Raw genomic sequence first — 11,981 nt, 5'->3', positions numbered from 1 at the left:
AGGTGTGGGCAACATGGTGAACCATCAGGCTCAGATGTCTGTGTGTGTGTCTGTGGGGTATTCAGTGCCATAAAAAAAGAGCAACAAAAACTTGGTCCCAGACCAGAGTATTAGGTTCCTATCTGCGATGGCCTGTGTGTTTTACACATGACGTTGGCGCCATCTACTGGTGTTGTATGGTGTTGTAGCTTCATACAGGGAAAAAAATAAACGGCTACTCTTGCATGAAAAAAATGAAAGAATAAATAAATAAATGACTCGATAAATAAATATGTCATAATAATATTAAAAATAAATGTAGCCATTAATTGATTGATAAAATGTGACATTTTTAAAATTTCTGTTTTGATTTGCTTCTTTATTTTTTTTATTTATCTTTGTATTAATTACTTTATTTATTTACTCTTCTGTTTAATTTTCTCTTTTATTTATTCTTGTATTTATTTTCTATTTATTCATTAATTTTTTGTATTAATTTTTGTATTAATTTTTTATTTATTTTTAAATGTATGTTTTTATTTTTTTATTTATGCATTTATCTATGCATGATTTTTACTTTGCATTTCACCCCTTATTTATTTATTCTTATGTTTAATTTCCCCTTTAATTTATTTATGTATTCATTTGTATTCATTTTTAATGTATTTATTTATTCTTGCATTTTTATTTAAGCATTCATTTTTGCATTTATTTATTTTTAATTTAATTTATGATTTTCCCTTTTCATTTCACCCCTTATTTATTTCCCCAAACTTGTTTATTTCTGTATTCTTTTCTTTACACATTTCTTTACGCATTTCTGTGTGAAAGAGTGAGAATGAGGGGGCTGTCACTCAATTGTTGCTCCCTAAGTGTTTTCCTATGTAAACCCTGCGATAATTAAAAGGGTATTTATGACTCAGTAGCTGTAACAGACACTATTTTAAAGTTTCTTTAAAGGGACTGTTTGTAACTTTTTAAGTGTATAAATGTAGCGGGTCGGCTCGCATATGCGCGCTCGCATGTGGCCGGAGCCTCGTCTCCGCTGCCTGCTCTCCTTCACTCAGACAGCGCCCGTTCCGCTGTCTCGCTCCACCTCTAGACGTGAACGCGCGCTCACTCCACACTGCAGAAGAGTTAGTTTAGCTCTGAGAATATCTAGTGAATGTAGAGTGGACGTTTGTGCAGAAATAAATGCTGCAGCTCCTCCAGACCAACAGAGGTTTTCCTTGTCCTGTGAAGTGACGGGGCTCCTCAACGAGCTACGTTATCGTCTCGTTACCGACCGGGTGCCGGTGTCTTCGGCTGCGGTCGGGAGGCGATAACGTAACTCGTTGAGGAGCCCCGCTGCTGAAGCCTGCGCTGAGCAGGAAAAGCCAACACTAGGATCAGCATTGATTCATGGAGACACCTTCATCTGGTCAGCTAACATTACTGCCAAGCAGCTGAAATATAGAGTGATATTGTGGTTTTAGCTGAAGTGTGTGGCCTCACTGTTTTGAGCTATGCTCGTTCATGTCTATGTAGAGCGAGCAAGCGCGAGCTCGACGCTGACTTTCGTTGATTTCAAGGCCACAGGTGTCGCTGTTAAGCAGCATTTCTGAATCTTACAAATAGAACCTTTAACTAAAAATTATAATACTTACTTGAGTTCAATATGCTGCTAACAAGATAATAAATGGCCATAAACTCTCAACTAATCCACAATAATCAACCTTAACTGAAGCTGACTACTGCACGCTTGTTATTTTTTTTTACAAAGAAACTACACTACCCTGCATCCTTTGCGCCACCGTAAAGCCTTATGGGTAGGTTACCAACGTCCTTGTCCTACAGAGCCGCACACCGACTGCCTGCCTCCACTCAGAGGATCTCTGTCATTCACAGAACTACAAGAATAAAACCAGACTTCCAGACATGATGGCAGCCAGGTTTCTCCGCCGGTCTCTCCCGGTGCTGAGGCAGACTCGCAGCTACGCCGAGGCGGTGTCCGGAGCTCCGCAGATGTCCTTCACGTTCGCCTCCCCGACACAGGTAACAGCTAGCTGGTTGCTAACGTTACTGGCGAGGCTTCCACAGGCCCAGCTACCTAGAAGGGTAACATGGTGCAAAATGCAACGACACAGTTTGCAGCAAAGTCTCCCTCTGAGGTCATTTAGCAGTTTTGCACTAATGCATGATTTATGTAATTATTGCAACGCATAGTTTTGTATTTAAAGACAGTTAAGACACTGTCAGTAAAGGCTTAGCTTAGCTAGCTGTCATTCACTGTCTTTGACCAGCAGTGTGGCAAAGTATACTTTACAAAACCACTCTTTTCCATTAAGCTAACTTATATATAGGGAATTTGTGCATATGTTTCCAAGTGTGTGTTGTTAGTTTAAGATTAAATCCATTATGAAGCTGTCACTGTGTGTTAAATGCTCTCTAACCTTGAGGTTCATGTCTCTTTACTAAATTCAGTCCACTGTTCCTCCTCCAGTTTCACACAGTGCTGCATGTCTATACCTCCAGTCTGCTGCAGACCTGGTGTATTTGATCCAGTAATAAAAAAAACATACATTAACAACAAAAATGTATGCATGATGTTTCAAGATTCAAGAAAGGGGTAGGGAAATATAAGTAAGGGGTATAGGGAAATATAAGTTTTACTTCTACCTACTCCTTTTCGGACACTATTACTCTTGTTTTGTTTGTTATTATTTTGTATCTGTTTTTATTTATTTTTATGTTCGAAATAGTCCATCATTCATTCATTCATTCATTCATTCAAGCCCTTTACTGTCATTGAGTTGTACAACGAAATTAGATTGTGACAATCCCATAGGTGCTAATGAAAAGATAATACAATAAAAAAAGAGATAGTGCAATATAAAAGATAATACAATATAAAAATACAATATGTATATTGATGAGAGGACAGTTCTGCCAGATTATTACACAGTGTCCGTCAGATAATTATTGCACAGCATCATATAGTTATTGCACAGAGTGATCAGCATGTTATTGCAAATATCCGTAACAGTAGATTTACAGTATTTACATTGCACAAAAATGACCAACGTGTTATTGCACATGTCCGTAACAGTAGATTTACATTGCACGTGTTCAACTCAGACAGAGGAGATGTCAGAGTTCAGGAGGTTTGGGAAAAAGCTGTTTTTAAGTCTGTTTGTGCGTGTGATTCTGACAATCTGTGATTGATCGGATGTTGCATAATAAGTAAATGCAAAGGTGACAGACATTGGTTGTATCATTGATAGTGCTCTAAATTCTACAGTTTTGCAGCTACATCTCTGATCAGTCACTATTTGTTAATGTTGAACTGTTGTCTATGAGTCAGTGAATGCATCTCTCCATCCCGTCTCCACTCTCTCTCCAGGTGTTTTTCAAAGATGCCAGTGTGAAACAGGTGGATGTGCCCACACTCACTGGTGCATTCGGTATCCTTCCTGCCCACGTACCCACCCTGCAGGTGCTCCGGCCTGGTATTGTCACAGTCTTCAGTGACGATGGCGCCCCAACCAAATTCTTTGGTAAGGTTTTTACTTTACAAAAACAAACATGAATGACTAAGGTCAGGCCTAGACTAAGGTTAGGCCTACCCTAAGGGCCTCAACTTAATTTTCCTGCTGGTAAAATGAATAACTATGCCTTGGTGCCTCCAAACAGTGGCATCTATATTTAGGCAAATAATCTGCAATAATTATTTGCTACACATGATTTAAAAGCAAACCAAAATATCAGATCAGCACCTATCATATTCCTGCAGTTGTTGATATGTGTTAGAATTAGTACCATCTCAATTTGGTGTCGATTCTCTTTTCCAATGAGCTTCTCGGCTACTCGAATGTCAATATCTGCTTTGACTAGTCATTAAAGATCTTAGTGATGTAAGTCTTAGTCTGGAGAAGCTGATGTACATCTTGTACACCAAGTTTCTCCCCCACTCTTTTGGAATAAAAGTGTTTTATTATTTATCTTTCTGAAAAGCTGATACATGCGTCAATCTCTCTGTATTCTAAGTTATTTGCAGCTGATTTTGCTAGTAAATATCTCTGCCTTCCACCTGGATTTGACATTTTGTGTGTTTCAAACTCATGGAAGCTGTAGTTATGTAATGCTAACAAAATAATAATATTTATCTTTATCAAAATATTGAGTTCCTCCATTTTTTTCCTGAACAAATTCAATAGTAGATGCTTATTTAGCTTAGAGTGTAGACCGAATACACAGTCACATATATGAAAGAAACCGTCGATGAGAGAGTGCACTGTGGAACAGCCTGAGAGTGAGGGAGGACGTTCTGGCTCTATGATAATGCACTTTGCATCATTGGTTATAAAACGCAGTGAAGATGACTGTATGTTGGCATGTGTAGTTATACTGTCGTGTATGTGTGTGTCGGCAGTGAGCAGTGGGTCAGTAACAGTCAACGCTGATTCTTCAGTGCAACTGCTAGTTGAAGAGGGTGTTTCTCTGGACCAGCTGGACGTCGCTGTGAGTATAATGTCAACATCACTCCACTCACATACAAACTAGAGCGGCTTCTGCTCTAATGTTGGGCAGTAGGACCACATACAGAAAAAAAATTGTTGAATATATTTTACAAGACAATTTACACCAACAGTTATTATCCCTTTAATATCTGTGGATGTATTATTGCAAATCAATGAGCTGCTTTTTAATTTTTTTTGGCAATATTGGATTCACAGGATTGTTGAATGAATGTGATGAATTCTCTTAATTTGTCAAGTATTTTATTCACTACACTAGCCCAAACTTATTTTATCTACAAACACTTTCTCAATTTTGATTATAGATTTTTACTAAATCAAAATAAATAAATTTATCAAAAATCATAATTTTGCATATTGTAACAGATATTTTCTTATCTTTATTTTCTTTCTTAAGATATTTTGTCTTTTTTTTTTTAACCCTATTTGCACTACTGAATGTGTTGCTTTTTGTGTAGCCCACATTAATCCAAAATGAGGAGCTCATAGAGATGACGATATATTTATGTTAAATAAAATGTTTGACAGTGTCGTAATAAAAAGTTTACATTGCAGAGTTGAGGAAAGCACGAGTTCACATGCAGACTATTCTCCATGAAATTACATTCAATATGGTATTTTGTAGGGGTGTAAATCACAAGTTTCATCACAAAAAAACTCTCAAAAAGCAACTAAAATATGATTTGACATTTTTATTACGGAGCTCCTCCGGACATTTAAATGAAAAACAATCTATACTTTTAATAAAAAGAATAACTATAAAGTGGGAATTTCAAAATAAATTTGTATCTTAAAGATGTCTATGTATCGATATTTTCACTTTGGATCGATATAAAGTATCGTTGCAGATGAATGCATCATTACACCCCTAGTAGTTTGCATTGTTTAAACACGAGAGGGTAAGACTAGCACGTTTTAGCTTGGGTTATCCCATAAAACACTTCTGTGTAGCTGAAGTCATCAAAATGGAAAAGCTAAATGTAATTTGTACAAGAACATCACAATTAAAAAATCAATACAGAGAAGTAGGAGAGACACAATAACATGAAGTGGTAAATTTATCCATTTCCAAAAGAAATAACACTTCTTGACACAAGCTGAACACATGTTTCACAAAGTGGTATTTAATGCAGCGTTAATTGTTTGTATTGAATTATGTTGTACATGCGATCTTTGCTTTCTGCAGCCCTGTACTTACTTTAATGATTTTCACTAATGGTAATGGTATTGATCTCCTCATTATAAACGGTGTAATGGGTTATGATGATACGTATTTTTAATGAGGTAGCCATAAATGCTGGGGATCAATATTTGTGGCGTTTAATGAGAAGGAACACGGCCTTTGAACGGGAGGACTGAGACTCAGAATATCACAAGGAAGTTGTGTTAAAAACCAAGAAAGGTATCTTATATAGTTATTTAAACTATTAAAAAAAACGTGTGTTCACTCTTCAAGCACGATTGTCAGAACAATAATGTGATTTTTAATCCTATTTTGAGAAACCCAATTGAACTTTTTTTATTTCCTTTGGTCCACTGCAATTCAATTACAGACCTTTGATCCCCTGTGTTTAGAGACTGCTGTTTTTTTTCCACATTTTGTTCTATTTGAAAATAGACTTGCTCTTACTCTCTTAACCTTCGCTTCACAAAACCGGCGGAGACCTCGCAGCAATTATCTTTGTACCTGTGGCGTCCTTGAGTGTTTTTAATCCCGAGCAGCTTTGTTCTGCAGTTGGCTCTGAACTTTGACTTCAATGTAGAAGTGGGCAAACAGAAAGATTAATTTCTCCTTTGATATCATTATGATGGTGTTTATGAAGTTTACACCTGCAGGGTTGATGTCATTCAGTTCATAAATGATAGTCAGTAGCTTCCCTTCAAAGTACATGTGAAGTAGATTTTTGTCACAAATTATACTTAGTACGTTTCAATCGAACTCTGGTGCGGTTTGTTTAGGCGGTTGTGAACGCAGTAATCGAACTCTTGTGCGTACCAAAACAAACGGGCCGAGACCGCTGGTGAAAGGTGGTTTTGGACCGTTTCCAAGCGAACCAAAACGCAGGCTGCCTGTGCAGGCATTTGTTGAGATGGACACAGGTAAAGGACAGGTTAACATGAGTAGTAGAGGACGGACCTGGACTTCTGCAGAAGTCTGATGTTTGCTTGACATCTGGGCCGAAGAGAACACACAGAATATGATAAATAAAGTCCACAATACTAGTGCTGTTTATAAATCATTTGAGAAAAACTGGAGGAGAAGGGATTCGTGCGCAGTCGATCAGTGCCGAATAAAAGTGAAAATCTTTGACAGCATCAAAGTCAGCTTTAATTTGTGCACTGTGAAACTGAAACGGACTAAATAGAAAACAAACCAAAAGTATTATTTGAGCTCTGATTCGGACTAGTCACACGGACTACGGCTTGTGAAAGCGCTCTAAAAAACATATATGTATATATATATATAACGTGAAATGATTGAAGCTTTCTGCTTGTGTTTTCACTCTCAGCATCTAGCAGGGACCACTAAGTGTTAACAAATGATGTCTCCACAGTGTTAGTCTAGTGTGGCTCAGTCAATACTTTATGGATCGTTTATGTTGAATGATATTTGCGTGATGGGTGTCCATATCCAATTGGTTGAGGCATATATAATTACTGATTGTTCGTCCAGGTTAGAGTCCCAGCAGGGACGTGATCTTTGACAGCAGAGACTATTCTCTGAACCCACTCTAGATTTTGATCCTCTGTGCTGATGAGCTCCTCCCAGTTGATGATTATCCATCTGATCAGCGTTGCAGTTGGACTTCATAGTTGACTCCTTGTTTAAATGTCAGTCTTGTTAATGCTAGGCTGCGTTATTATGAGCTCGCCGCGGCGGCGTCTGTCTTGACCTTGGGCAGCGCCAGTGTCACTGTCAAGTTGACTTCATAGCAGTAAATGAGTTATTTTTTTTCCTCGCTGTTTTCCACTCCGCAGTGAAAATGCACATGGGCCCATGCTGTTAATAAGGAGGGAAAGGTCAGTCACTGTTGAGTTATAGCAGATGTGTCAAATCCCTACTGGGAGACCTTTAACTTCCAGCTATGTTTGGCATTTCTCGTTTCTAATCACTACTGTGACAAATGGAGCTTTCAGAGCAAAGAGGCAGAGGGGATTTTCTCTGCTCGTCTTACTCCCCATTTTTGACTTGTTGTTGTTGCTCAGCCTCGCTTTTCTGACTTTTACATCACAGCTGGCCCCAAAAAGGTTTTTAGGATGAACTTTGTAGGGGTGATTGATTCACCTATGTATCGCGTTTTTTTATTTTTCTTTACGATTTTGAAATCCATTTTTTTAATGCCAGAATCAATATATTTGCTTCATTTGAGTCTATACGGAGGTAGAAGGAAGTTACTGCTTTTATAGCTGTAGTCTGAGTAACGTGACGTCATATCCGTTCCGTATCCATCAACCAAAACAAACCGCAGCGACTCCTCGCACCCTCACATCTTAAATCCAAAGTGGTAAACACTACACATCTAGTAAAGTAGGGAAACACTTTGGGTTTCACACATTTATTTTTTGATTTTTTTTTTTTTTTTGGGTTGCTGGAAAAAAATTAATAATGCCTGACAATGACTGATATATTTGACTTCAGGACATCTCTGACTACATACATGCTGAAAATCAAACAATTTTACTGTATTAATCTAGATATTTTCCAAAGTAAAAGTCCCTAGAAGTGTAGGATTCAACTTTTTGGTCTAGTGTTTAAAGTTAAAAGAAAATTGCAATAAATTGTAATTTCGAATCGCAGTACATATCGAATAGGCACTCAAGTATCGTGATAGTATCGAATCGGGAGATGGGTGTATCGTCCCAGCCCTAGTAATCCGCCTAGTTGAAGCTTCTTTTAGTAAGATAGGTAACAGATAATGAGGGCGTGTTTAATGTTGCAACCAAACTAAATCTGAATTGTGGGCTTTATCATTTGCTTTCCTGTTCTGTCTCTCATTGTTGCACACTCTGTTTTTCTTTCTATTCTTAGGCTGCCAAGGCCAACCTGGAGAAGGCCATTTCTGAGATGGCTGGGGCTTCTGACGAGGCAGCGAGGGCAGAAGTTCAGATCAGCATAGAGGCCAACGAGGCCATCGTCAAGGCTCTGGAGTAGACCTGTGGTACGACATGTCAGCTGCTGCACCATGATCTGATTATTAGAGAGATGTCCTGATAATTAGTTTAACCCTACAGGATAATGACGCATGTAACTAGAAATTAGAGGTCATTTTCATTGTGTTATGTTCCCCTCAAACTGAGTCACTGTGTTTCTTTCCTCCCTCTAGGTAATCTTTTCTCTTTCTTTGATGGAAATTAATGGTCCATCTGTGTTTCCAGCTCAGTCACGTCAGTGTCCAGAAGATTCCATGCTTGCTTTGTACAGTGGATAAAATTACAAAATAAATTTATTTGGAAATACCTGCTGTTGGAGTTTGTGGTTTGTTTTCTCTCAATCTGGCCCTCTCCTGCTACTTCATGATGATCACATGTTGTATTTTTGATGCACAAAGACAACCGAGTCTAATTGACAGAGAACTGCATAATTCAGAACAGACCTGTGTTGCACAAAGTAAAGCTAATCAGCATGACTTAACAGCAGTCACACACACACACACACACACTTTCTTCAGGAAGCTTTTCTCATTAAAACGACAGTGTGCAGAATGTTTTTGGCGTCATAGGGCAAAAATTCCATAATAACCTTTCAGCATATTGTGATTCAAGTGTTCTGAGAGAAAACTAGACTTCTGAACCTCCTCATGGCTCTGTTTTCAGGCTTTAGAAAATCTAGCCTGTGACGGGAGATTTCCGAGAGAGAGCGTTCCTATTGGCTGTTCATTCATCGGAGGCAGCTGTCAATCACTCGCAAACTCCGATCAAGCGGTCAAACTAGGCAGCGCTGATCATATATGAATCAATATTCTGTTCAGAAACATCTGGTAATGTTCCGTTGACCTGACTCATGCACAACTATCAGGATATAGTGACCTTTTTATAAAAATAATAGTTATATTTGCTCCAATCTGCCTACTCAAGCTTTAAGCAGAGCTGGAAAATTAAACACAAATTAAAAGGAACTTCTGTTCCAGTTTGTGTGCTCTGCAGTGAGTGTTTCTACCACTTGGTGGCAGCAGAGATCAGCTATATTTTTGCACCAGAGCATTTCAGATAATCACATTTCTATTTTACTTCCCGTCATACCACAGTTTCAGGGAAGGAACTGTCGTTATATTTGTCATATAACCACTGCCGGATGTGTTTTCCTTCAAGCCAACTCCTATAAAAGAAGGATCCTCTTTTTTGAATCATCTCCGCTCCTGTATCTGGTGAAAGCTTAGTCACTTTTACTGCAACAAGCCCTCTTGTGGGTTGGAGTTATGTGGAACCCTCGCTGGCTGCCTTGATTTAAATGTGTTGGCAGTGCTTGTTTGTTATGAGTGATGACCTCAGGCTTCTGTGACAAAGCCAGGAAAAGTCCTTCGCTGCCCATCCTGTGGAAAACTGGGCCTTTCTCTTGTTTCATAACCACAGGGTTCAGCTCCGACTCGCTCCAGGAGGCGCTGACCTCATTCACGTGCCGACTTGAGGCTTTCAGAGCTGAAACCGCAACCGGTTAGGTTTGAATGTCAAAACGTATGAGGGCCTCTTTATAGAGTGAGTACAGTGGAAGTATCAGTGTTTACACAGAAATGATCTCATGACTGCTACTGATATGTTTTTAAAGCAGCAGTAGGTAGAACTGCAGCAATTATGATTAGAAAACCATCACTATATCCTGACAGTAGTGCATGAGACAGGTAATCTGAATAAAAATCATGTGCCTCAGTGTCCTCCTGTGCTCCTAATGGCATCTGCAAGATTTCACAGACCGGAGGAAAACAACCAATCAGAGCCGAGCTGGAGCCTTGCCGTCTCTGAGCAGCTGTCAATCACTCGCGAACTCCGATCAAACGGTCAAACCAGGCAGCGCTGATCACATATGAATAATATTCTGTTACTCCACCTTGCGACCTCCAGCACTCACTGGATCGGTTCGCCGCCGGGATGAGGATCAGTACCTCTAAATCTGAGGCCATGGTTCTCGGCAGGAAACCGATGGATTGCCTACTCCGGGTAGGGAATGAGTCCTTACCCCAAGTGAAGGAGTTCAAGTACCTCGGGGTCTTGTTCGCGAGTGAGGGGACTGTGGAGCGTGAGATTGGTCGGAGAATCGGAGCAGCGGGGGCGGTATTGCATTCGCTTTACCGCACCGTTGTGACGAAAAGAGAGCTGAGCCGGAAGGCAAAGCTCTCGATCTACCGGTCAATCTTCGTTCCTACTCTCACCTATGGTCATGAAGGCTGGGTCATGACCGAAAGAACGAGATCGCGGGTACAAGCGGCCGAAATGGGTTTCCTCAGGAGGGTGGTTGGCGTCTCCCTTAGAGATAGGGTGAGAAGCTCAGTCATCCGTGAGGGACTCGGAGTACAGCCGCTGCTCCTTTGCGTCGAAAGGAGCCAGTTGAGGTGGTTCTGGCATCTAGTAAGGATGCCCCCTGGGCGCCTCCCTTGGGAGGTGTTCCAGGCACGACCAGCTGGGAGGAGACCACGGGGAAGACCCAGGACTAGGTGGAGAGATTATATCTCTACTCTGGCCTGGGAACGCCTCGGGATCCCCCAGTCAGAGCTGGTTAATGTGGCCCGGGAAAGGGAAGTTTGGGGTCCCCTGCTGGAGCTGTTGCCCCCGCGACCCGATCCCGGATAAGCGGTTGGAGATGGATGGATGGATGGAGGTAATGCCTATTTCTCACCTCAAATGTTTTCCGAAACATCTTGTAGTGTACTGTTTAGCTGTAAAATGAGAAAGTTTGTGACCCGGCAGCCATGTTGAGATCAGTTGAGGAAATACCAAACACCGCCCAACAGCCGGAGCACACTTTCAAATTTTACAGCTAAACAGAAGCCTGAAAACAGAGCCATGAGGAGGTGCAGAAGTCTAGTTATCTCTCAGAACACTTACAATATGCTGAAAGGTCATTATGGAATTTTTGCCCAATGATGCCAAAAATATTCTGCCTACCCACGCTTTAAGGTCTCACTTCCCACTTCAAAACGGCAGTTCATAGAGTTTTTTCCACTATGGAAAGCAAATGCACCTCTGTAATCAGTGAAGACGAATAACAGCATGTTTTATAACCGTGTTGAAATATCTTTCCACTGGGCACGTGCTGTGTAGACTTGCCGACTTTGACTGAGGTCAGCTCCATTAATAAAAAAAAACTACTTCTCAACACCTCTCACACATCCTGCTCTCTGTTCTTCTTTCCAATCCGTCTGTCTCTTTCATCAAACCCTGCTCGTCCCAGGCAGCTGCACACACACACACACACACACTCACTCATCAGTCAGCCCTCAAGGGGCCCGGAGACATGTGAGTAACACTTCACACAGACGAGATGAAACGCTC

The 11,981-nt window shown here is 40.4% G+C and overlaps 1 protein-coding gene across 1 annotated transcript; it reads left to right on the top strand.

Annotated features, from left to right (window-relative positions):
• Positions 1-1,782: 1,782 nt before the first annotated feature.
• atp5f1d (ATP synthase F1 subunit delta) lies at positions 1,783-8,954 on the top strand. The gene is made up of 5 exons (XM_074635677.1): positions 1,783-2,013; positions 3,362-3,515; positions 4,391-4,479; positions 8,527-8,656; positions 8,822-8,954. Exons 1-4 carry the CDS (start codon positions 1,897-1,899, stop codon positions 8,647-8,649), a joined length of 483 nt encoding a protein of 160 aa, XP_074491778.1. The 5' UTR covers positions 1,783-1,896; the 3' UTR covers positions 8,650-8,656; positions 8,822-8,954.
• The last annotated feature ends 3,027 nt before the right edge of the window (positions 8,955-11,981 follow it).

Source organism: Sebastes fasciatus, chromosome 5 (assembly GCF_043250625.1).
Source record: "Sebastes fasciatus isolate fSebFas1 chromosome 5, fSebFas1.pri, whole genome shotgun sequence".
In the NCBI taxonomy this organism is placed as follows: domain Eukaryota; kingdom Metazoa; phylum Chordata; class Actinopteri; order Perciformes; family Sebastidae; genus Sebastes; species Sebastes fasciatus.
This window is presented reverse-complemented; position numbering and strand designations above follow the sequence as displayed.

Excerpts from the sequence above, each read along its gene's own strand:
- atp5f1d (XM_074635677.1), top strand. The coding sequence starts at position 1,897 with ATGATGGCAGCCAGGTTTCTCCGCCGGTCTCTCCCGGTGCTGAGGCAG. Across the intron at positions 2,014-3,361 it reads CGTTCGCCTCCCCGACACAG|GTGTTTTTCAAAGATGCCAG; the intron begins GTAACAGCTAGC and ends CTCTCTCTCCAG. Across the intron at positions 4,480-8,526 it reads TGGACCAGCTGGACGTCGCT|GCTGCCAAGGCCAACCTGGA; the intron begins GTGAGTATAATG and ends TTCTATTCTTAG.